Here is a 26,428-nt window from a genome sequence, read left to right as displayed (position 1 = left end):
TTCTTTTCTCATGATCAAAAATTTCTGGGAACTTCTGACCATTAGAATTCCTAAACAGTACAGTTGCTTCCTGCTGCTCTGCCAATTCTGGATTCAACTTGCCACCTTCCCTCAGATGTCACAGCCTTTTAGTTTTTAAGATTAGTGAGAGTAGGTAATGTAGGTAGTGGCACTAAAATGCTTTAAGTTACTAGAAATAGGAAAAAAAGGCCTAAAGTGAAGAAAAATAAGCATGCCACTTCCTGTACTTACCTCTTTAACAAGGTCAACAACCCCACGAAAGGATAATCTATGCTAGCCGTCACTGCATCAAATCTGAGGGAGCAAATAATAAGTGTATTTGGCCTTTCAGCCCACGGCAAGATGAACCTTGCCTAGAGTACAGACTCGTTTCTAACTTCTGGATTGCAATATACAAACACTGTAATCAGGTGCAAGCCATTCTGCATGGAAAATAACATCAGCAGTTCCTTGGGGAACTATTGGTATTAAGTATAGTATGTTTAGGCTCATTTTATTTTCAGATTAGGGGATAAACGTTGTCCATAACACCAGTCTAATTCCTACAACATTCTTCGCTTAACGTCTATCTAAACGATAATATAATTATCATTCTGCACTATTTAATTAATGTTCAAACAATGCAAAGTTTTAAAGACTAAAACTTACATGAGCATACAGAACTGCGCAAAAGTCTTAGGCATCCTAGATTTTAATATAAATTTTGTTCATGATTTTTTTTTTGCATTCTGCATTAGTGCCAGTAGAAAATAGCACACTTTAGATTGCCAAATATTCACTTTCTAAAAATTAAATGTTACAGAGAAATTGTGGTATTTCATTAAAGTAACATATTAATATTCACTTTTCAAATTTAAAAAATGATTACTTTGTAGGTATACAGCCCAGTGCTTGATGGAACAAAAATAATGAACAGATCAATGACATAATTAAGGAGTTGAATGAACTAAACAAATTAACTGAAATAGAAATGAGTATAGAAGGAATCAAACTGGGGTGAAGGACAACCAAACTAAAAGGTGAGGGTATGGCAGATGTAACAATTTAAACTTCAAATAATCAATTCTTACACCAGCGCAAGAGTGAGCACAGTAAGACACAAGGTGGTCATCCTGCATCAGCAATGTCTCTTCCAAACAGAAATTTTGTGGCAGACAGGAGCTTCAAGATGTGCTGTCCAAGCTCTTCTGAAGGAATACAAAGAAACGGGCAAGCAAGGCTGAGGACCAGAAACCAAAGTGGAAACAAAGGCAAGAGACTCACCTGTACACAAAAAAAAAATGCAAGGACTGGGGTGCTCTGGACTGACGGACCAAAACTTTAAGTCTTTGGCTCAAACAGGAGGCAGTTTGTCCATAGAAGAACTGGAGGGCGCTACATAGATGAATGTCTGCAGTCAACAGTGAAGCACGGCAGAGGTTCCCTGCAGGTTTGGGGCTACATTTCTGCAAATGGATTTGGTGATCTGGTCAGAGTTAATAGAATGCTCAGTGCTGAGAAGTACAAGCAGATTCTCATCCATCACCAAATACCATCAAGGAGGTGTCTGATCGACCCCAACTTCATTCTGCAGCAGGATAATGACCCCAAACACACAGCCAAGGTCATAAAGAACTATCTTCAGCGAAAAAAAAAACGAACAAGGAGTTCTGCAACAGATGGTTTGGCCTCCACAGTGCCTTGATCTCAACATCATTGAGGCTGTCTGGGATGACATGGGGAGAGAGAGAAGCAAGCGAGACAGCCAGAGTCTGTAGAAGAACAGTGGCCAGTTCTCCAAGGTGCTTGGAACAACCTATCAACAGATTTTCTTATAAAACTGCATAACAGTGTACCTGAGATAAATGATGCAGTTTTAGAGGCAAAGGAGGGTTACACCAAATTTGACTTAATTTTTTACTGTTTACTGCTCTTTATAGTTTGTTTGACATTTAGAAATGTTTCATTTCATTATTTTTGAAAGCATCTTTGCTTTATAGATTTTTTTTTTACCTGTGCCTAAGACTTTTGCATAGTTCTATATATCATAGTACGATCTGAACATTTTAATGCCAAAGTAATTGGGTATAAGTTAGCAAATTCAAAGAACATAAATCTATTTTTATCATCTTTCTTCTTCAATCATCCAGAACCTCAATGGAGAACAAGTTGCATTTCTATAGTACTGCAAAAATTAATAAAGAATTCCCACCGCTGTCTGGAAGAAGTTTGTACGTTCTCCCCATGAACGCATGGGTTTCCTCCAAGTGCTCTAGTTTCCTCCGACAGTTCAAAGATGTGCTCATTAATAGGTTAATTGTTCATTGTAATTTGTCCTGTGATTAGGATTAAATTGGGGGTTGCTAGATGGTACAGCTTGAAGGGCTGGGAGAGCCTATTCCACACTGTATCTCAATAAATAATAAAAAAAATTAAAAATTGCTATCCTTGGACTAATTCTCTCACTGAAGACAGCAAGGAATTAATTAAATGTGCGTGGTATATGACTGCTTATCTAATATTTGTCAATGATAAGAAGAGCTTTATTTAACTTAGCACTGTAAGATCAAGAATACTTTTTCCTCACCAAATATGTCACAACAAAGTCAAATTCCTTTGCTGACTGCTCTCCCAACCCAAGTTCTAAGTACGTCTGTAATGCCAATATCTTTGTTCTAGCAGGTCCAAGAAGAAACACATATCCTATTCACAATAATATCCTTTTCCTTTATGACATCCCCCAATTGCGCTACTAGCATGGCAGTAATGCTGATACTTTCATGCACAACTGCTTAGTTCTCACAAATGTCTTCAACTTGCTAAGATTAATCAAGTAACACCCAACAGAGCTGTACTGAGAATTATACAACACAAAAATGTGGCTGAATTCTCTGTTTATATGTTTTAACTCAGAAACAGAGCAGAACCTGTAGGACCTCTCTGTAGGATATCTTGTTGGTAATATTGATTCCAGGACTTCTGAAGACTCAGAATCAAAACTATTATCACTGGCATACGTCATGAAATATGTTGTTTTGCAGCAGCAGTACATTGCAATACAGAATAAAAACAATATAGCGCTATAGCATTACATATTTATATATAAATATACACATACACACACATGAATTAAATTGAATAAGTAGTGCAAAAAGAAAACAAAAAAAAAGCGAGGTAGTGTATATGGGTTATTAGTCCATTCAGACATCTGACAGTGGTGGGGAAGCTGTTCCTAAAACATTGGAATATGTGTCTTCAGGCTCCTGTACTTTCTTCTTGTTGGTACTTAGTACCAGAGGGCACAGCCTCAGAATAGAGGGACGTCTACTTAGAACAGAGATGAGGTAGTGAATCTGCGGATATCATTGCCACCGATGGCTGTGGATGCCAAGTCATTGTGTATACTTAAAGCTGAGGCTGATAGGATCTTAATTAGAAAGGGCATTAAAGGTTACAGGGAGAAAGCAGGAGAATGGGTTTGCAAGGGATAATAAATCAGCCATGATGGAATGGCAGAACAGACTCAATGGGCTGAATGGCCTATTTCTGCTCTTGTGTCTTAAGGTCTTATAATGCCTTGTTTATGCACCAAGGAGAGCTCCATCATGCAAAGTGGGACAGACTGAGACCAGGAAATGGAAGTCAAAGCAACTGCTAGATGTCTGGAATAAATTCTGGAAACATGCACATGGAGGGAATGCTAACGCATTGAGGAAAACTGTATCAATATCACAAATGAATGACCTATTTCAGACTGAACTTAGGTACAAAAAGGAAGAACAAATTACCTAAAGCTGCGAAATTCAATACTGGGTCCCAAAGGCTGCAACATACTCAGGTAAAAGTAGGCTTTTCAGGATCCTCAGTGTGGGGATGAGCACTCACCCTATCAACGATATTCTCTTTGTCATATTCATCCTCCAGCTTTATTTGCAACTTTAAGCCAAAATGTTCTCAAAAAGTCTATGACCTGAAACACTAAAATCATGGAATATTCCCAACAATGATAGTGGAGTACAGCACAAGCCATTATATTCAGCAAGAAATGCCAACAGATCTTCCTTAGCTTCCTCCTGAGATTTAAGAAAAAGCTGAGAGTACTGGATAGAGCAAAGGCTATGAGACCAGACAACATTCCAGCTATAGTACTGAAACCTGTGCTCCTAAATTAGCTGTCTCTCTAGCTAAACTATTTCACTTCACCTTAAAAGAGCCCATCATGAAAAGGAGAAATCTAAACCAGATAACCACTGTCCAATCAGTCCATCCTCAACCATCAAGGTCACACCATTCAAATTGCTATAAAGTGACACTTATTCATTGCTGATCTGCTCACTAATATTGCTGAGTTTGGGTTTCACTTTGATCATTCCACACCAGATCTCATCACAGCCTTTGTTCAAATATAGAACAAAGAGCTGAATACCAAAAGTGAGGCAGAGGTGACTGCTTTCAACATCAAGCAGCATTTAACTGAATGGAACATCAGGGACCCAGGATAAAAATGATCAATGGACATCCAAGAGGAAACACTCAAAGGCTGGGCTCAACAAATGAAGATGGCTGTGGTTGTTGGAGATCAACCATCCCTGCCCCTAGATATCAATATAAACATTGCTCTGGCTTGTGTCCAAGGTCGAACCAATTTCAGCTATTTCATCAATAATCTTCCGTTCTATCATATGGCCAGGACAGGTGCAGACCACTAATGATTTTACAACAGTGAATTCCATTTTCAAACTCTCAGTGCATGAAACTCTCAGAGAATGACCGAGATAACATTTATGCTTGAAGTATTAAGTGAAAAATAACATTTGCACCATATAAGGCAACCATCTCCAGTAAGAGAAACGCATTATTACCATCATCAACATCCATGGGGACTTGGTGGGGTGAGGGTGTAAAGAAAACCAATGACCAGAAACTCAACTGGAACAGCCACAAGTATACTGGCAGATCAGAAGGTGGGTATCCTGTAATGAGTGGCTCACCTTTTGATAGCCCAGGGCTTTTTTCGCTACCCACATGGAAAAGAGACGAGAAGCAGCTGAATTATGGTTCTACAGGAGAATGTTAAAAATATCATGGACCACACACACATCAAATGAAGAAGTTCTCAGAAGAGCCCAAGCAATTCAATCACTCATACCAACAATAAGAGAAAGATAACTCAGGTTCTTAGGACACATCGTGCGGAATGATGAACTAGAAAAACTCATACTCTCTGGAAAGATTGAGGGGAGCAAACCTAAAGGAAGACCTCGGCTTATGTACATCAAAAGCATAGCCAGGTGGCTACACATCGAGGAAATGGAAGTCATCCAAAAAATGAAGGATGGATCTATATGGAAAACCATGGTCACCAAAGTCTGCATCGGATATGGTACCTAGACAGACAGACAGACAGACAGACATACAGACATGGCACAAATCAGGAGTGTGATAAAACACTCCCCATTTACCAGGGTGAGTGCAGCTCCAATAACTTTCAAGAACCTTGATGCCAAACAGTTCACCTGACTGGTATCTCACCAACCACTCCAAACCTTGGTTACTCACTCAGTGTGCTCTGACCTATAAAATGTACTGCAGTTACTCAGTTAGACTACTCTGATTGCACGTCAACCACCAAGCACAAAGATAACATATAAATGGGAACACCATCTGCAAATTCCCTCCAAGTTTTACACCATCCTGATTTGGAGATATATTGCTGCACCTTCCCTGTCACTGCATCTAAATCCTGTAACTCTTTACTCCACTGTACTATGGGAGTATCTTCAACACAAAGGGTTAAGATTGTAGTTCAACACTAACTTCAAGAGCAATAAATGTTCTTAGCAGCAACACCCAGATCCCCACAAATTAACATTGAGGGGAATTTTGATTCAAGCTTCCTTTCACTTTGCCACCCTAATGTTAACAGACCCAGATTAGCTTACCTCACCTCGAAATATGAGATACAGATATTGTAGCGGGGGTGGAGATGATGTACTGTGCAAAAGTCTTAGGCACGTATATATAGCTAGGGTGCCCGAGACTTTTACACAGTACTGTATATGACCCTGGAGAGGAGGGAATGCCCAGAATAAATCAAAGTCTTAAAACTTAGAGATGGGGAAATTGTGCAATCAACTTTGTGGATGTCAAAAATATCAAATACTATTAAAAATCTTAATATAAATTTACCATTACTTAATTGCTTGCAGCCATTGCTTTTCATTATTACTTCCTTAGCAGCACACACAAACCACTGAAGGAACTCAATAGGTCAGGCAGCATCCATGGAGGGAAATGAACAGTTGACATTTTAAGCCAAGACTCTTCATTCGGGCTGGAAAGGAATGGGGCAGAAGCCAGAATAAAACTGGGGTGGGGGGGGGGGAGAGCACAAGATAGCAGGTGATAAGTGAAGGGAAAAGTAGGTGGGTGGGGAAGGGGGGGGGGGGGTTAAAAGGGATGTGAAAGCCAGAAGTTACTGCAAAACAGAGAACAAGCTGGAATCCATTGGGGAAACAAAGTTCAGTACTTAGGGCCTAGAGTCACCTTAGACAGTGGCATGAGAGGGGAACTGGCCAAAGTTGGCTGGAAAGGGACACTAGTGGGAAGGACGGCAGAGCAGCAGTGGCTGGAGTTTATGTGAGAAGTGAGGAAGGTGCAAGACAGATATATTTCAAAAAAGAAGAAACTTTCGAATGGAAAAAGGATTGCAACCGTGGCTGACAAGAGAAGTCAAAGCCAAAGTTAAAGCAAAGGAGAGAGCATACAAGGAAGCAAAAATTAGTGGGAAGACAGAGGATTGGAAAGTTTTTAAAACCTTACAAAAGGAAATTAAGAAGGTCATTAAGAGGGAACAGATGAACTATGAAAGGAAGCTAGCAAATAATATCAAAGAAGATACTAAAAGCTTTTTCAAATACATAAAGAGTAAAAGACAGGTGAGAGTAGATACAGGACCGATAGAAAATGATGCTGGAGAAATTGTAATGGGAGATAAGGAGATGGCGGAAGAACTGAATGAGTATTTTGCATCAGTCTTCACTGAGGAAGACATCAGCAGTATACCAGATATTCAAGGGTGTCAGGGAAGAGAAGTGTGCGCAGTCACAATTACGACAGAGAAAGTACTCAGGAAGCTGAATAGTCTAAGGGTAGATAAATCTCCCGAACCAGATGGAATGCACCCTCGTGTTCTGAAGGAAGTAGCTGTAGAGATTGCGGAGGCATTAGCAATGATCTTTCAAAAGTCTATAGATTCTGGCATGGCTCCGGAGGACCGGAAGATTGCAAATGTCACTCCGCTATTTAAGAAGGGGGCAAGGAAGCAAAAAGGAAATTATAGACCTGTTAGCTTGACATCAGTGGTTGGGAAGTTGTTGGAGTCGATTGTCAAGGATGAGGTTATTGTACCTGGAGGTATATGACAAGATAGGCAGAACTCAGCACGTTTTCCTCAAAGGAAAATCCTGCCTGACAAACCTATTGCAATTTTTTGAGGAAATTACAAGTAGGCTAGACAAGGGAGATGCAGTGGATGTTGTATATTTGGATTTTCAGAAGGCCTTTGACAAGGTGCCGCACATGAGGCTGCTAAACAAGATAAGAGCCCATGGAATTATGGGAAAGTTACATATGTGGATAGAGCGTTGGCTGATTGGCAGGAAACAGAGAGTGGGAATAAAGGGATCCTATTCTGGTTGGCTGCCGGTTATCAGTGGTGTTCCACAGGGGTCCGTGTTGGGGCCGCTTCTTTTTACGCTGTACATCAATGATGTGGATTATGGAATAGATGGCTTTGTGGCTAAGTTTGCTGATGATACAAAGATAGGTGGAGGGGCTGGTAGTACTGAGGAAACAGAGAGTCTGCAGAGAGACTTGGATAGATAGGGAGAATGGGAAAAGAAGTGGAAAATGAAGTACAATGTTGGAAAGTGTATGGTTATGCACTTTGGCAGAAGAAATAAATGGGGAGACTATTATTTAAGTGGGGAGAGAATTCAAAGTTCTGAGATGCAATGGGACTTGAGAGTCCTCATGCAGGATACCCTTAAGGTTAACCTCCAGGTTGAGTCGGTGTTGAAGGCGGCAAATGCAATGTTGGCATTTATTTCTAGAGAAATAGAGTAAAGGAGCAGGAATGTGATGTTGAGGCTCTATAAGGCACTCACTTGGAGTACTGTGGGCAGTTTTGGGCTCCTTATTTAAGAAAGGATGTGCTGATGTCGGAGAGGGTTCAGAGAAGATTCACTAGAATGATTCCGGGATTGACTGGGTTACCATATGAGGAACCTTTGCCCACTCTTGGACTGTACTCCTTGGAGTTTAGAAGAATGAGGGGGGGACCTCATAGAAACATTTCGAATGTTGAAAGGCATGGACAGAGTGGATGTGGCAAAATTGTTTCCCATGGTGGGGGAGCCTAGTACGAGGGCATGACTTAAGGATTGAAGGGCACCCATTCAGAACAGCAATGCGAAGAAATTTTTTTAGTCAGAGGGTGGTGAATCTGTGTAATTTGTTGTCATGGGTGGCAGTGGAGGCCAAGTCATTGGGTGTATTTAAAGCAGAGATTGATAGGTATTTGAGTAGCCAGGGTATCAAAGGTTATGGTGAGAAGGCAGGGGAGTGGGACTAAATGGGAGAATGGATCAGCTCATGATAAAGTATCAGAGCAGACTTGATGGGTCGAATGGCCAACTTCTGCTCCTTTGCCTTACGGTCTTATGGATAATAGCTTTGAGTATAATGCATCAAGGTTTGTTGATGATAAAAAGTTGATGCATTACCTGCACAATCCAAAATGTGATAAAAATATTGATGATATATTAAGTGAGTGAATTCTATTATTATTGGAAAAATAGAAAAGCAGACTGATTTTATGCAATGAGAAACTGGTAACTGCTGGTATTCAGTTAGCTCTTGTACACATATCACAAAAATGTTAACATCAACCTATTTTATCTCTTCCTTCTCTTCATTGAGGGATGTGAATACACCTGAAACAATAATGCACTTGTCTTTTTCCAATTTAATGTACTGCATTCAGTGCTCACATTGGAGAAATCAAACACAGACGAAGTGACTACTTTGTAGAATACCTCCATTCAATTTATAAGAGCATGGTGGATAACTGTCTGCCACATTAATTCTCTATTTCATTTTGACTTCTTGCACTATTTTAACAAAGCTCAACTTATGCTCAAGGGACAGCATTCAATTTGGAATGTTACAAGCCTCAGAATTCAACAATGAATTTAACAATATCAGATATCCAGCCTTTCCAGTTCATTTCAGAATTAGCTAGTGCTGATGGAAGATCATCAGCTTATTATGTTAACTCTGTTGTCTTCTCTTGCTGGCTGACTTGATGGGTACTTTTAGTATTCTCCTTTATTTCAGATTTTCAGTAAGTGAAATGTTCTGTATCTCAGTTTCAGCATTGCCCCCTCCCCAACTTCCCAATTCACCTCTTCCAGATAGCTGCAATTTACATACCTTCACTGATATTTATATTATTCAATCACTTTTGGTCTCCACCCCACTGTGAACATTCCTTTAATAACCTTTGTACCTTTCTCCTTTCTTTACAACTTAAAACATGCCTGTTTCCTGTGCTCTGAGGAAAAGCCAAACATCTGATTTTCTTTTCTTCTCCCACACAAATGTGGCTGAACTAGCGTGTCTTTCCAGCATTTATACTGTCCTTATCCAACAGTCTGTGGTTAAGAAGGCATATGGTGTATCGGCCTTCATCAATCGTGGAATTGAATTTAGGAGCTGAGAGGTAATGTTGCAGCTATATAGGACCCTGGTCAGACCCCACCTGGAGTACTGTGCTCAGTTTTGGTCGCCTCACTACAGGAAGGAAGTGGAAACCATAAAAAGGGTGCAGAGGAGGTTTACAAGGATATTGCCTGGATTGAGGAGCAGGCCTTATGAAAAGGGGTAGGCCATTTAGAATGGAGTTGAGGAAAAACTTTTTCACTCAGAGAGTGGTGGATATATGGAATGCTCTGCCCCAGAAGTCTGTGGAGGCCAAGTCTCTGGATGCTTTCAAGAAAGAGATGGATAGAGCTCTTAAAGATAGCGGAATCAAAGGTTATGGGGATAAGGCAGGAACTGGATATTGATTGTGGATGATCAGCCACGTTCACAGTGAATGGCGGTGCTGGCTCGAAGGGCCGATTGGCCTATTCTTGCACCTATTGTCTAAAACAGGTTGAGTGAACGCTGCCTTTTCTCCTTCGAGCGACGGAGGATGAGAGGTGACCTGATAGAGGTGTATAAGATGATGAGAGGCATTGATTGTGTGGATAGTCAGAGACTTTTTCCCAGGGCTGAAATGGCTGCCACAAGAGGGCACAGGTTTAAGGTGCTTGGGAGTAGGTACAGAGGAGATGTCAGGGTTAAGTTGTTGTTGTTTTTTTTACTCAGAGAGTGGTGAGTGCGTGGAATGGGCTGCCAGCAACAGTGGTGGAGGCGAATACGATAGGGTCTTTTAAGAGACCTTTGGATAGGTACATGGAGCTTAGAAAAGTAGAGGGCTGTGGGTAACTCTAGGTAATTTCTAAGGTAGGGATATGTTCGGCACAGCTTTGTGGGCTGAAGGGCCTGTATTGTGCTGTAGGTTTTCTAAGTTTCTTAGTCCTCAAGATCTTTTACTGCCATCATCCTCAGTTTTAGGTTTTAGATGCAGCCTAACCTATTACACCACCATTACATTTTGCACAGAGAAGTTTTTTCCAACTTCACTCTTGAAGTGACTAACTATACTTTTAATTTAACTCTATTGTTAAACTCATGAAACTGAAAATAATTTCCTCTTTGTACTTAATTAGCTCCCTTTAAAAAATCTATATTCTAAGAAGTATACAATTTACTGTCATTTTTTGTTACCTTTGTAAAATTCCAACACAAGTTACATCAGTGCCTGATTATAAAATTTGCTCTCCTTTTAATCTGTGAGGGTAATAGTGTAAAAACCAAACGGGCCATATTGAGCTGGTTGTAGTTAGTCGTTCTACAGGTAAGCAGAAAAATGGATAACAGGGAATGGACAATCCATCTCTTAACATTAAGTCTACTTGGAATACAACAATCACCTTAGAACTGGGATCTATGTCATATACAACTTGGGATCAATACACCAGTCATTGGAATTAGGGCCTGTAGACTGGAAGAGAAATTGTTTTTATTGATTGTTAACTCATTGATTTTAAATATTTTGTGATGTGTTAATGTAGTAATCCTTAGTTCTTAAATCTGTTTTTGAGACTACGAGACATAAGAGCAGAATTAAACCATTCAGCCGATTGAGTCTGCTCCATCGTGGCTGCTTTATCATCCCTCTCAACCCCGCTCTCCTACCTTCACCTGGTAACCTTGACACACTTACTACTCAAGAATTTATCAACCTCCACAGCTGTCTGTGGAAATAAATTCCACAGATTCGCCACACTTTGGCTAAAGAAATTCCTCCTCACCTCTGTTCCAAAAGGGACATCCTTGTATTCTGAGGCTGTACCCTCTGGCCCTAGACTTCCCTATTATAGGAAACATCCTCTCCACTTCATCCTTTCAGGCCTTTCAATATTTGATAGGTTTCAGAGAGGTGTTCCCTCATCCTTCTGAACTCCAGCAAGTACAGGCCCAGAGCTCTCTGATATACCCCCCCGCCCCCAAACCTCAGGGTGACTTCTATCACATTATGATCATTGCTCCATTTGGGATCTTTTACCTTAGAGTCCCTAACCAAATCTGGTTCATTACACACATACCCAATCCAGACTTGCCTTTCCACTAGTGGGCTCAACCACAAGCTGCTTTATAAAGCCAACTCATAGGCATTCTACAAATTTCTTCTCTTGGGATCCAGCATCTACCTGATTTTGCCCAATCTACCTGCATATTGAAACCCCTTAATGACTATTGTGACATTTCTATCTCCTATTATAACTTGAGACCTGAATACAACTCCTGACAGGGCACTTTTACCTTTGTAGTTTCTTAACTCTATTCTGTATCTTCTGATCCTATTTCACTGCTTTCTAGGGATATAATTTCATTTTATTTTTAACCAGCAAACCCCCTCCGCCTACTGGTCTGTCCTTTCGATACAATGCGCATCCTTGGATGTCAAGCTCCCAACTGTGATCTTTCAGCTGTGACAATTTCCTATAAGATCATCTGCCTGATTCTGTATATTGTGTGCATTCAAAGACAGCACTTTCAGTTCTGTATTCTTCATCCTTTTTGGCTTTGCCTCCATTTTACCACAAATTGAATTCTTATTCCTTTCCAAATGTTTTTATTTTTTATTTATTCAGGAGACTTTCCTAAAGGTTCCTACCATTTACTTTATCCTCACTTTTCCAATCTATTGAAACCACGCTCCCCATAATTTAATTTAAAGACACACTTCAATCTTTCCCACTGACTGCAATTTTGCCCTATCAACCGCCTACTCTTCCTCACAGTCCCCTTACATGCTGCAACTATTTGGATATCAACTGCCCCATCCTCTGTCAAATCACGCTAGTTCCCATTCTCATGCCAAATTTTTTTATAATATATATTCTAATTAACTTGACAACGTTTTAAAACTCTTTCCAAACACATTTCTCTGAAAGAAGCTTAGCCTCCAGCTTCACCTCCTTTTTAAGGCTATTCTGGACCAAGATATCAGAAGTATGGTGCCTGACCTCACTGAAGAATTACCAGATAAAATAACGTCATCCTGATCAACCTCATCTAATTTTGCTCAGTGCAGGGTGAGATAGCAGACTAGTTCCAGTTCAATTTCATCTGACATGCGTTTTCTCTCTCCCTTTCCCCATGACAGTACCCATTTTATAATCTTGTAAAATACAATGAGATTCTTTGGCTGAGGGGTCTAGAGTAGGAGTCACAACACTAACTTGATTTGAAAAGGTACTAAATATTTGGAATTTTCTGCCTCAGAAGGTTGCACGTAGATTCACAATTGATGATATATTCAAGGTAGAATAATAGAATTATATCCTAATCTCAACCATCCCTTTACGTATGATTACAACCTTCAACTATAGGTAGTAAACCTAAGTAAAAAGGCAAAAAAAAAAATCAGCTGTCAAACATTAAGAATTTTGAATTGTTTAAAGAAGGTAGGAAAAACTTTCACAAATTAGTTAAAATTCAGCCATTTCTCTTCCCTGCAAGGATGAAAATCAGTGACACACTATGTATGCCAGAAAATAGCAACATTTCATAAAATTTATCGCTATCAGATTATCTCAACTCATCAATAAGTCAATACAAGTGTATTTGCAGTGATCACAAAAGGGAAAGAAACTTTTAAATAAAGAAACAAATTGACTAAGAATCACTAAAGATTTAAAGATCAAAATTAAAAATCTCACTTTTTTGCATTTTATTTCCAACAATAAAATTAAACGACTAGAAATAAAGTTACATGGAGTAATTTTTAAAGCATATTTTGTGTACTACTGCAAAAATGATCTTGAAAAGATTGTACCACTTGGTTTGATATGTTCAAGCCACCAAAGCACAAAATATATATTTCAAACCTGTTAACTATTTCAGCTACTGAAAACTTTAAAAGTGATCCGTTGATAGATTAGTTATATACAAACTCTGATAAGTCACCAAATTTTACTTGAGCAACAAAGCCCCTAGTATGGTCTGCACCAATTAACCCCTGATAGGTTGGAGTCAGTAAAATCAACTTCATTATCCTTGAATGGGAGGCAAGAGAAAGAAAAATAACAAGAAACTCTCATTCCGAATTTCTAACTCTTGGCATGCTAGTAGAGCATGCAATTGGGCCAGGATAAAATTATTCCTTGCAATTGTAATCTGACAGCTAGAAACATTCTTGCTATTCACAATCAAGACCAAGACATTTCAAATTACTGTTTTATACAAATATACAGAGAGGGGAATTGGTGCCAGCATCAGTGGAACATCAATAGAAGCTACTGACTTCAAGGTAGAATTCAGAACATGGCAGGGAAAAATATTGAGAATTTGGCTGTACCCCCATCATGCAATTCCTCTTTCAGTCACACCCTAGAGCTGACACTGAAATTGACTGCATTATATTTTCAAAGATATTATCCAGGGTCGAAGGAAGATATGAGATTTAATAATTTAAAGAATGGAAGCTAATCATTCAAGAGTGTCATGGCTCTGAATTTTCTGATCTAGTACTAACCACCTAACTGTACTTGAACCAATGATTGACTATTTCCTTTGAATAAAAGTTAAAATAACCCTTTTCAATTTTCTGTTAAACATGCTGCACAGCATTCATTTAAAGAAAAAAACTGACGAATATTGGAAATGATAGTATGATTTCAAACAAGATGTTCGCTTTTAAAGTCCAGTTACTAGATACACAATTATATTGAAAACATGATAGCAGCCTTTGATTAGCTCTTCATGGTAATCATTCCAAATTGGCAAAAAACAATATAGTTTCAGTGCACTCCTTTACATCCTTGTCAACTGTGACCCTTTTGCAAATGGGCTAAATTGTGTATCTGACTCTACATTAAAGGGAAAGGAGAATTTTAATGATATTTTGCAGCTTTACAAGAAGCAATACAAAAAATTATAAAATAAGTTGAGTAATATTGAGCATTTACAGTATTTTGGTTATCCCACTAATTATAAAAAAAGCAGAAGTGTCTTCAGATCAATAATATTTCTGTCAGTGATGAAAGTCAGAGTTTGCAACAAGTCCTCAATGAAAACATTTATAATTTTCTTTTTTAAAAAAAAGTGTAGCTTAACACTTTATGCTTGTATTAACCTGTAGTTTGTCCTTTAGAAAATTAAAGGCAATTTTAAATATTTTTGAATCCATTAAAAGAAAGCATAATTGCTGCATTGAATTTTAGTTGGGTAGAAGTATAGTTCTAACTTAATAGTCAAACTACTATAAATTGGCTCACTTTCCATGGCAATTAATAATTTATCAGGAAGATAGATGTCAGGGAAAGTACTGAAAGGCAAAATCAAAAAAACAGGTACGATGTGTCAGATAGTTTGAAGTGTGTATATTTTAATGCTAGGAGTATTATAGGCAAAGGAGATTAACTTAGAGCATGGATCAGCATGTGGAACTACGATGTTGCGGCCATTACAGAGTCTTGGCTGAGAGAGGGGCAGGAATGAGTGATTAACATACCAGGTTTTCAGAGTTTTAAATCAGATACGAGACTGAGGTAAAGTTGGGGGTGGTGGGGGGGGGGGGGGGAGGAAGAGTTGTATGACTAATCAGGGACTATATCACAGCTGCACAGAATGGAGACCTAACGGAGGGTTTAGACACCGAATCCATTTGGGTAGAACAGGAATAGGAACGGTGCAATCACACTGATGGGATTGTAATACAGACCTTCCCCCCTCCCCCCCCCCCCCCCCATGGTCACCGGGACATTGAGAAACAAATATGTAAACAGATTAAGGAACTGTGTAAAATTAATAGGGTTGCTGTCATGGGGGATTTCAACTTCCCTTATATAAATGGAAACTTCTTAGTGCAAGGGGATTAGATGGGACAAAATTTGTTAAGTGTATCCAGGAGGGTTTCTTAAAATCAGTATCTAGATGGTCCAATGAAAGGAGGGTCTGTATTGGACTTGGTGTTGGGTAATGAGCCTGGCCAGGTGACTGACCATTCAGTGAGTGAGCAGTTAGGGAAGAGTGATCACAACTCCTTAACTTCCAGGATAGCTATAGATAAGGATAGATGCTTGTAGGAGAGTCTTAAATTGGAGATGGACAAATTTCAAGGGCATTAGGCAGGAACTAAGAAGAGCTTAATGAGAACACCATATTTTCTGGCGAGTCCACATCAGTCATGTGGAGGGTGTTTAAAGATCAATTGCACGGTGTACAGGAAAAGTATGTTCCTGTTAGAAGGGAAGGCAGGGATGGAAAGATAAGAGAACCTTGGACGTCCAGAGGTACTGCATTTAGTCAAGAAGAAAAAGGAAAAGTACGTAAAGCTTCAAAAGTTAGGATCAAACAAAGCACATGAGGATTATAAAGAAGCCAGCAAAGGACTAAGGGGGAATTAGAAAAGTCGGAGAGGCCATGAAAAGTCTTCGGCAAGTAGAATTAAGGAAAACACCAAGGCATTCTATACATAGCCAGCTGGTGGCATAGTGGTAGCGAAGGCTCCTGAGTTCGAATCCATCCGGCTCCCTTGCACGCTTTCGTGCAACTCGGCCTTGTAAAAATGAGAAAGCCTGCTAAAAAAAAAACGCTATGATGGCGTCCCGATGACTCCACTCGGAGTTAAGGGCAAAAAAAAATTCTATACATAAATTAAGAGCAAGAGGATAACTAGGGAGAGGGCAGGACCACTCAAGGATAAAGAGGAGGACATTTGTTTGGATTTGTAGAATGTGAGTGAGGCACTTAATGAGTCCTTTGCTTCACTATTTACAAAGGAAAAGGACAGAGGACCAGGAGATCAGCGCTATGTGCATAAATATGTCAAGGAGGAGGAAGTGTTGGGTCTCCTAGTGAATATTAAAGTGCAGATGGGGTTTACGGGACCCTGAGCAGTATCTTCGTGTCCTCTCTAGGCACAGACAAGATCCCGGAGGACTGGCTAGTAGCTAATGTTGTTACCTCTATTTAAAAAAGAGAACAAGGGAACATCCTGGAAACTATAGGCCTGTGAGTCTCACATCAGTTGTAGGGAAATTACTGGAGAAAATTCTTAGGGATAGGATATATGAGCATTTAGAAACCCACTGCCTAATTAGGGAGAGCCAGCATGGCTTTGTGCGGGGCAAGTCGTGTCTATCAACTTGAATGAGTTTTTTGACAAGGTGCCAAGAGAGATTGATGAAGGTAGAGCTGTGGATGTTGTCAACATGGACTTTAGTAAGGCCATTGACAAAGTCCCTCTTGGGAGGCTAATCCAGAAAATTAGGATGCATGGGGTCCTCGGCAAATTGACTGCTTGGATTCAGAACTGGCTTGCACATAGAAGACAAAGGGCAGTGGTTGAAGGGACTTATTCGAGCTGGAGGTCTATAATTAGCAGAGGTTTGCAGGGATCTCTTCTGTTTGTGATGTATATATATGACCTGGATGAAAATGCAGATGAGTGTTAGTAAGTTTGCAGATGATACCAAGTCGGTGACGCCGTGGATAATGTAGAAGACTGGCAAAGACATAAATCAATTGCAGGTATGGGCAGAGAAATGGCAGATGGAGGATAACCCAGATAAATGTGAAGTGTTGCACTTTGGTATGGAAAATGCAAGGAGACAGTACATTGTTATGGGCAAGACCCTTAACAGTGTTGCTGATCAGAGAGATCTTGGGGTCCAAGTTAATTCTCCATGAAAGTGGCTACACAGGCCGATAGGTTAAGAAATCTTACCAAATGCTTGCTTTTATTAGTCGAGGCATTGAATTTAAAAGCCAGATGTTATGTTGCAACTTTATAAAACTCTGGTTAGGCAGCCTGGAATTTTGCATACAGTTCAGGTTTTCCCGCTATAGGAAGGACCTTCAGGCTTTTTAAGAGGGTGCAAAAGAGGTTTACCAGGATGCAGCCTGGTTGAGAGGGCATGTGCTATCATGAAAGTCTGTACAAACTTGGGTTGTTTTCTTTGGAGCAGAGGAGGCTAAGGGAGATCTGATAAAGGTTTATAAGATTATGAAAGGCATAGATAGGGTAATCAGGGAGTATCTGTTCCCCAGGGTAGAAATGTTTAATACCAGAAGGCGTGCATTGAAGATGAGAGGGGCGAGATTCAAAAGGGATGTGAGGGGTAAGTTTTTTTACTCAGTATTCTGGATGCCTGAAATGTGCTGCCTGGAATGGTGGTAGAGGCAAATACATCAGAGGCTTTTAAGAGATGTTTAGAACGTGAACTTGAGGAAGACAGAGGGATATGGACATTGTACAGGTAAGAGGGATTAGTTTTCTGGGGTTTAAAAAAAAAATAATTTTTAGCTGGTTTGGCACAACACTGTGGGCCGAAGGACCCGTTCCTGTGCTGTACTGTTCTAGGTTTCATGTTCTAATTAGACAATATAACAATTATCAAACTAGCCTCAACTCACGTTTTCTAACCAATGTTAAAATGAAAAGTGTTTCATTTTGAAGTGAGTATAAGTATATAGTTCACCAATATGATTATGCAACTTTGTAACCACGTGATTAAAAAAAAAACTGTATTCTGAATGGTTCCTCATTCACGTTTACATTGATTTCAAAACCTTTTAAGGAATAGCTGCTTTTACTTTAAAAAGTATAAATAAAAGACACAAGTGAGGTATTTTATTATTATGGCCAATGAAATAAAGTACAGTTGTGTTTCCCCAAAGTTCCTTTGCCTATTAACCTGAAAATGATTTTTGTATTTCAATGAAATAAGAACTTTCAATATTTTCACCTTTGTATTTTTATTATAAAGGTGTATATGTTATTAAACACAATATAGAAACTTCGGAGAAATTACAATTTGTGAGAGCTAACTTAATTGAAGATGTGTTTGTTAGCTCAGTGGATACTAGATTTAGGTGATTTTAATCAATGATTAACAATTTCTCCATATAATCAAGTTCAACAACTTGAAGAAACCACAATTCATCAAATTTAATTAAGAAATTAAACTGAGAACAAAGGAGGAAGCAATTGATTTTTTTATATATAATCAGAGCTGTTGAAAACGATGGTAAGATATTCAACTTAAACATTGTTCCAGTTACAAACCTCACCCCAGATTTTATAGCAACTAAAACTTAATTTACATGTTGCATACTTACTGCTGACATTAGAGCCAAACAGTACATACATTAATGCTACTGCTTCTGGTTCATGCAAGAGGGAAATAAAAGAAGAGAGGTGTTATTTATCCGTATCAGCCTGGCTTATTAAATATATTTCAACGTTGAAAGGTTAGTTTGACGTGCAGGCCTGGTTAGTAAACTATAGTTGAAGGTAGTATTTAAAGCACGTGGGATTTTAGTGTGAAGAAAGCATCAAGAGGATTGATTTAAACTGTTAAGTGTTTAGTGCTCTGCTAAGAAGTCACCTGAATGTAAGCTCTCTCACTGAATCTTACCTTGGACTTACAGAACTGACAATTAATGATCTAAAGGGGAAAATAAAACAATGAAAATAATCACTTTGATACAACGTTGATTTGCACAGTTCAGGAAAGCTCTGAGTTTGCCATTTCTACAAATAACAAAATAGGTTGAAAAGGCTGTTTAATATCAATACAACCAGAAAGCCAGTATAATTTATGAAGGACCACCACGGAATAAATCTTAATTCGTACTGTTTAAAAAAGATCTGTTATGTATTTTGTACTATAACACGAGCTACAATTTTTAAACAATATTTTAAAGGGTATCTTTGAATCTTACTCATACAGTTTAAAATAAAATGAAATCCTTTTGAAAAATGAAAAAAAAGTATTTTTTCAGAAAGAACAATTTCTCTTGCCTACGAAAGTCCAGACATACATTGTTTTACAAATCCATAATAAACTCTAGATACCAATCTAGTTGTAAGTTATTGTAGACTCAATACAATTTAATTAAAAAAGTGCTTGAAATTAAAGTATCAATATTATGTTTAGTAATCAAATGCTACAGATTGAATATATAACTCCAACTAATATTCAACTGTTATGGATATTTAATAATGAATTCAAAAATATTTGCTGTTACCTGAATCAGATGGTAAATGATGGCAAGGAGCCGGACAGAAGACTTGCGCAGCAAAATCCTCGAAAGTAGTTGGTTCTTGGTGGTGTTGTACAATTGTTTCCAGATATCGAGCTCGTTCCTCATAGCTGATATTCAAATTAAGTATAAACAACCTAATTAAACTAACCAACTTCAAATAATCCTATGGTAGTTAAGTAAATATTGCAACCATTCATGTCAACAGGAAAAATAATTATTTTGACCATAAAAAATTGTTTGGAAAGTATCTTAGCTTGGAACCACAATGGAGTTGTAATGCAATTTATGAAATTAAATATATGCAGGAGAAAATTCAGATTTCCATCTCTGAATTTTAATTTTTTAAATGAAATAGCATATGTACATAGGGCAAAGATTTATCTGCATCTGTTGGCAATATATTTCAACCTCTACTGAAGAAAGTGGATACACTTTTGTTGAGATTTCCAGCTCTCCTACTAACTGTCACAGGTTTTCTAGTTCTCACAGTTAAATAACTAATGAGTCTACAGTTAAGATTAAATATTACTTGATAATAAAATTCTAAAAAAAGGCTACAAGCAGCTCTATGAAGAAAATTACTATCAAAAGAAATTTTACTTTACTCTGATTAATAAAAATAACACTATTCGGCTTTCTGTTTTCCTTTTCATTACCTTCATGTATTTATATATGGAATGATCTGACTGGGCAACACACAAACAAAACCTTTTCAATGCATGTTGGAGCAGGTGACAAAAATATACCAATTCAATACAACCCCCAAAGCAACCCACCTGATGAGAACAGATTTTCTAGGATCATAAACAGCATATTGCTCTATCATTTCTTTAAACATCTGTCAGCTTAAAAAGCTAATAAATATCTGGCAAAAACTTGTATCAATCACGAATACAGAAAATGATGATATATCACATCTGTCCAAACCAGGATTACAGTAGAGAACATGCTTCAGCTACTGTTTACACTGGAATCAATTAAAGAATGAGTTTAAATGAAATTACAACAAGCAACAGTAGATATGTTTCATGAAACTACTGAGAGAGAGCTATAGAGCAAACATGTCATTTAGCCCACTATGCCCATGCTGACCTTCTTGCTACTTTCCATAATCCCATTTGCCTGTATCAAGACTATATCCAACCAAGTCTTGCCTATTTACTGTGAGTACTCAGACAGGACTGATGTCTAGTGAGGTTCTATGGGTAGAACTGAGGAATAAGAAAGATATGGCCACATTAACAGTCTGCAGGATTTAGAGGAGCAAATTTGTGGAGAGATCATAAGCTGTTACAAGAAACACAGCGATGTGATAGCAGGTGACTTTAACCTTCCACATATGACTAGGACTCCAATACTACAAAAGGGCTTGATGGGAAAGAGTTGTCAAATGTGTTTAGGAAAGTTTACTTAATCAGTACATAGAAGTCCAAACTATGGAGTGTGATACTAGATCTCCTCTTAGGAAATGAGACAGGGTAGGTGATAGAAATTTGTGATGGAGAACTTTTTGCATCCAGTGATCATAATGCCATTAGTTTCAAAGTAAATATGCAAAAAGATAGGTCTGGTCCCCGGAAGAGTTTCTCAATTGGAGAAAGGCCAATTCTGATGGTATCATAAAGGATCTGGCAAATCTGGATTGGGCTCGGTTGTTTTCTGGCAAAGCTGTACTTGGTAAGTGGGAGGCCTTCAAAAGTTAAATTTTGAAGAGTACAGAGTTTGCATGTTCCTGTCAGAATAAAAGGCAAGGATAATAGGTTCAGGGAACCTTGGTGTTTGAGAGATATTGAGGCCCTTGTTAAGAAAAAGGAGGTGCCTAGCAGGTAGGAACAAATTAAGTACTTGAGTAGTACAAGAAATGCAAGAGAATGTTTCAGAAAGAAATCAGGAGGGCTAAAAGGTGGCACAAGGTTGCTCTAACAGTCAAGGTGAAGGAGAATCCTTGGGGCTTCTACAGGTATAGTAACAGCAAAAGAATAGCAAGGGATAAAATTGGTCTTCTGGAAGATCAGAGTGGTAAACTGTGTGGAGCTGAAAATGCACTTTTTGCATATGTATTTACTCAGGAGAGACAGAGTCTATAGAAGTAAGGCAAAGGAGCAGTGAGGTCATGGACCCTATACAGATTACAGGTTTGCTGCCTTGAGGCAAATTAGGATGGATAAATTCCAGGCCCTAACAAAGTGTTCCCTTGGACACCATAGAAGGCTAGTGCAGAAATTGCAGGGACACTAGCAGAGATGTTCAAAACACCCTCGGCCACAGATAAGGTGCCGGAGGGTAGCTAACATTGCTCCGTTGTTTAAGAAAGGCTCAAAGAATAAACTAGGGAATTAAAGGCCAGTGAACCTGACATCAGTAATAGGAAAGTTATTGGAAAGTATTATAAGGGACAGGGTATATAAGTATTTGGATAGAGGATTGATCAGGGATAATCAACATGGCTTTTTGCATAGTAGGTCATGTCTAACCAAGCTTTTAGAGTTTTGAGGAAATCACTGGAAAGGTTGATGAAGACAAGGCAGTGGATGTTGTCTACATGGACTTTCACAAGGTCCCACATGGAAGGTTGGTCAAAAATGTTTAGTCACTGGCATTCAGGATCAGATAGTAAATTGGAAGATACTGGCTTCGCAGGAGAAGCCAGAGAGTGGTAGTAGATGATAAATGAGCAAGATTCTGTCGATGCTGGAAATGCAGAGCAAGACACACAAAATGCTGAAGGAACTCAGCAGGTAAGGGAACATCCATGGAAATGGATAGACAGTCAATGTTTCAGGCCAAGACTTTTCTTCAGGACTGGAAAGCAAGGGGAAAAGACTACAGAATAAAAAGGTGAGGGGAGGGGAATGAGGACCAGTGAGAAGATGATAGGTGAAGCCAGGTGGATGGGAAAGGTAAAGGGTTGGAGAAGAAGAAATCTAATAGGAGAGGAGGGTGGACCTTGGGAGAAAGAGAAGTTGGAGGGCCACTAGGAGGAGGTGATATGCAGGTGAAGAGAAGAGGCAAAAAGCCAGAGTGAGGAATAGGAGGAGAGAAGCAGGAGATAATTTTTCTTTTAGATAGGAGAAATGGATATTCATGCCATCAGGTTGGAGGCTACCTAAAATATTAGGTGTTGCTTTTCCACTCTGAGAGTGGCCTCATCATGGCAAAAGAGGATTTGATGAACTGACATGTTAGAATGGGAATGGGAATAGTAATTAAAATGTTTAGCCACTGAGAAATTACACTTTTGTAGGATGGACAAGAGGTGCTCTACAAAGCCGTCCCTCAATTTACGTCGGGTTTCACCAACGCAGTGGCTGCACCAGGAGCTCCAAATACAATAGATGATACCAATGGATTTGCAGTTGAAGTGTTGCCTCACTTGGAAGGACTGTTTGGAGCCATGAAGGTAAAGGAGGAGGTGGTAAATGGGCAAGTGTAGCATATCTGTAACTTGCAGGGATATGTGTCAGGAGGGAAAATAGTTGGCAGGGACGAATGGACAAGGGAATCATGGAGGGAGTGATCCCTGCAGAAAGTGAGGGAGGAGCTACGTTTAGTGGAAGAATCCTAATGAAGAAAAAGAAAGTTGTGGAGAATGATGCGTTTGATGTGGAAGCTCGTGGGGAGGTAGGTGAGGACAAGAGGAATATCTCTGTGAAGGTGGTGGGAAGATGGGGTGAGGGCAGAAGTCTGGGAAGTGGAGAAGATTCAAGTGAGGGCAGCATCAATGGTGGAGAAAAGGAAACTCCATTCTTTGAAGGAGGACATTTTATGTCCTGGAAAGGAATGCCTCAAACAAGGATAGAGTTCTTGTTCTTACCGACCACCCTAAGTCTCCGCATCCAACACATCATACTCTGCAACTTCCACCGTCTTCAACGGCATCCTACAAACAAACACGTTTTACCTCCCTCCTCCCACTCTCTGCTTTTCATAGGGATTGATTCTTCCGTGATTGCCTTGTTCATTTGTCCTCCCCACTAATTTCCCTTCTGGCACATATCCACGCAAATGACAGATACACTACACTTGCCCATTTACCTCCATACAGGGCCCCAAACAATCCTTCCAGGTGAGGCAACATTTCACCTACAAATCTGATGGGGTCGTCTATTGTATCTGGTGTTCCTGATTTGGCCTCTTCTACATCGATGAGACCCAGTGTAAATTAGCAGACTGATTTGTTGAGCGCTTCCAGACTGGTTGCCAGAAGCTGAATTTCCTGGTGACCAAACATTGTAATTTCCATTTTGACACGTTGGACCATTAAGACCACTGTCAGGGTATGAGGAGCAACATATCATATTCCATCTAAGTAGCCTGCAACCTGATAGCATGAACATCCAATTCTCCTTCTGGTAAAAAAAAATCCCTCCCCCTCTCCTCTTCTTGCATTCCCCACTCTGGCCGCTAATATCTTCTCCTCACCTGCCTAATACCTCCCCCTGGAGCCTCTCCTTCCCTTTCTCCCATGGTCCACTCTCCTCACCTACCAAATTCCTTCTTCTCCAGACCTTTACCTTTCCAACCAACCTGCCTTCACCTATCAACTTCTAGCTGATCCTCCTTACCCAGCTCCCCACCTTTTTATTCTGGCATCTTCCTCCTTTCTTTCCAATCCTGAAGATGGGTCTTGGCTGGAAACATTGACTATTTATTCAGTTCCAAAAATGCTGCCTGACCTGCTGACATCCCCCAGCATTTTGTATGGGTTGCAGTGGTAACAGTTAGTTGCCTCTGATTGGATGCCTGTGACTTTAATTGTGTGCCACAGGGATCACTGGGTCCATTGTTATCTGTCATCTATATCAACAATCCCAATGATAATATGATAAATTCAATTAGCAAATTTGCAGATGACACCAAGACTGGGGGTATAGTGGACAGTGAAGACCATCAAAGCTTGTAGTGGGATCTGGACCAGCTGGATAAATGAACTGCAATATAGCAAATGCAAGTTAATGCAGACAAATGTGAGATGTTGCACTTTGGGAGGACTAACTAGGGTAGGTCTTACATGATGAGCACGAAGGCAATGACGACTGTGTAGAACAGAGGGATCTGGGAATGTAGATCCATAATTTCCTGAAAATGGTGTCACAGGTAGATAGATCATAAAGGATACATTCATAGATCAATGTATTGAGTTCAGGAGTTGGGAGGTTATGTTGAAATTATATAAGACGTTTGTGAGGAGTAATTTGGAGTATTGTGTCCAGGTTTGGTCACCCTTCTACAGGAAAGATGTAAATAAGATTGAAAGAGTGCAGAGAAAATTTACAAGGATGTTGCTCGCACTTGAGGATCCATGTTATAGGAAAAGGCTGAATAGGTTCAGACTATATTCCCTAGTACACAGAAGATTGAGGGGAGGTTTAATACACACATACAAAATTATGAGGGGTATAGAAAGGTAAATGCAAGTGAGCTTTTTCCACTGAGCGTGGGTGAGACTACAACTAGAGGTCATGGGTGAAGGGTGAACTGTTTAAGGGGAACTTCTACACTCAGAGGGTGGTGACAGAGTGGAATGAGCTGCCAGCACAAGTGGTGAATGTGGGTTCAATTTCAACATTCAGGAGGAATTTGCATAGGTACGTGAATGGGAGTTGTATGGAGGGTTATGGTAGGGGTACAGGTTGATGAGGCCAGACTGGTTAAAGGAGCAGCATGAGGCTGAAGACTCTATTTCTGTACTGTAGTGTTCTATGACTAAGAATAATCTATATTCCTATGTGAAAACTCTTCAATGACGAAGTGCTCAAAGTTACAAAATTTAATTAAATAGTAAACATGAACAGAGCCTTTCTGCAAATTGCTATTTGGCTAAAACATCAATGAAAGGGAACATAAATTGCAGGCAGCTGAAGCCATCAAATGCTAAATAAAATTCCAGAACAAATTATTTTAATCTAGGAATAAATTATATAGCAATAATGCTGAAAAATAAGTGATGCGTTCTATCTAAATAAAGAGAACCCATTCACAAATGCTGTTATCTTTGAAAAGATTCATTTTTCTAAATTGAAGTGGAGTCAATAAAAGTATATAAGAGCAAGGATGTAATGCTGAGGCTTTATAAGGCATTGGTCAGAATGCACTTAGAACAGTTTTGGGCCAATAAAAGATATGCTGGCATTGGGGAAGGTCCAGAGGAGGCTCACGCAAAAGATTCCGGGAATGAAAGGGTAAATGTATGAGGAGCATGTGATGGCTCTGGGCCAGTATTCACTCTAGTTTAGAAGAACTAGAGAGGATCTCACTGAAACCTGTCGAATATTGAAACACCTAGATAGAATGGATGTAGGGAGGTTATTTCTTATAGTGGGTGAGTAACAGAATAGAGGGTACAGCCTCAGAATGGAGGGACATCCATTTAGAACAGAGATGAGGAGGAATTTCTTTCGCCAAAAGTTAATGAAGCTGCCACAGGCTGCTGTGGAGGCCAAATCATTAAGTATATTTAAATTGGAGGTTGATAGGTTCTTGTTTAGCCAGCAGGAGAAAGGTTACGAGGAGAAGGCAGGAGAATGGGGTCAAGAGGGATAATAAATCAGCCAGGGAGAGAAGAATTGACAGGCTGAATGGCCTCATTCTGCTCCTATGTCTTATGGTCTTATGTTTTAAAAGTGATGTCCCTTCAACTCTACCCCTTCTGAAATTATAGGTGTTAAAAACAGCAAGTTAAACATTGTTGGAATAA

At 39.4% G+C, this 26,428-nt stretch overlaps 1 protein-coding gene across 4 annotated transcripts in view; it reads right to left on the bottom strand.

The window, feature by feature from the left end:
• Nucleotides 1-26,428, bottom strand: part of ralgapa1 (Ral GTPase activating protein catalytic subunit alpha 1) — a 210,429-nt gene that overhangs the window by 5,759 nt on the left and 178,242 nt on the right. For 3 of the 4 annotated variants that reach the window (XM_072267609.1, XM_072267625.1, XM_072267634.1), the window contains one exon: nt 19,714-19,838. In XM_072267609.1, the coding sequence (XP_072123710.1) occupies nt 19,714-19,838 (125 nt within the window). Of the gene's footprint in view, nt 1-19,100; nt 19,131-19,713; nt 19,839-26,428 lie in introns of all 4 variants that reach the window. The other variant, XM_072267616.1, reaches the window with a different exon arrangement.

Source organism: Mobula birostris, chromosome 1 (genome assembly GCF_030028105.1).
Source record: "Mobula birostris isolate sMobBir1 chromosome 1, sMobBir1.hap1, whole genome shotgun sequence".
In the NCBI taxonomy this organism is placed as follows: Eukaryota; Metazoa; Chordata; class Chondrichthyes; order Myliobatiformes; family Myliobatidae; genus Mobula; species Mobula birostris.
Note: the sequence above shows the minus strand (reverse complement) of the source record. Positions and strands in the feature narration are given on the sequence as shown.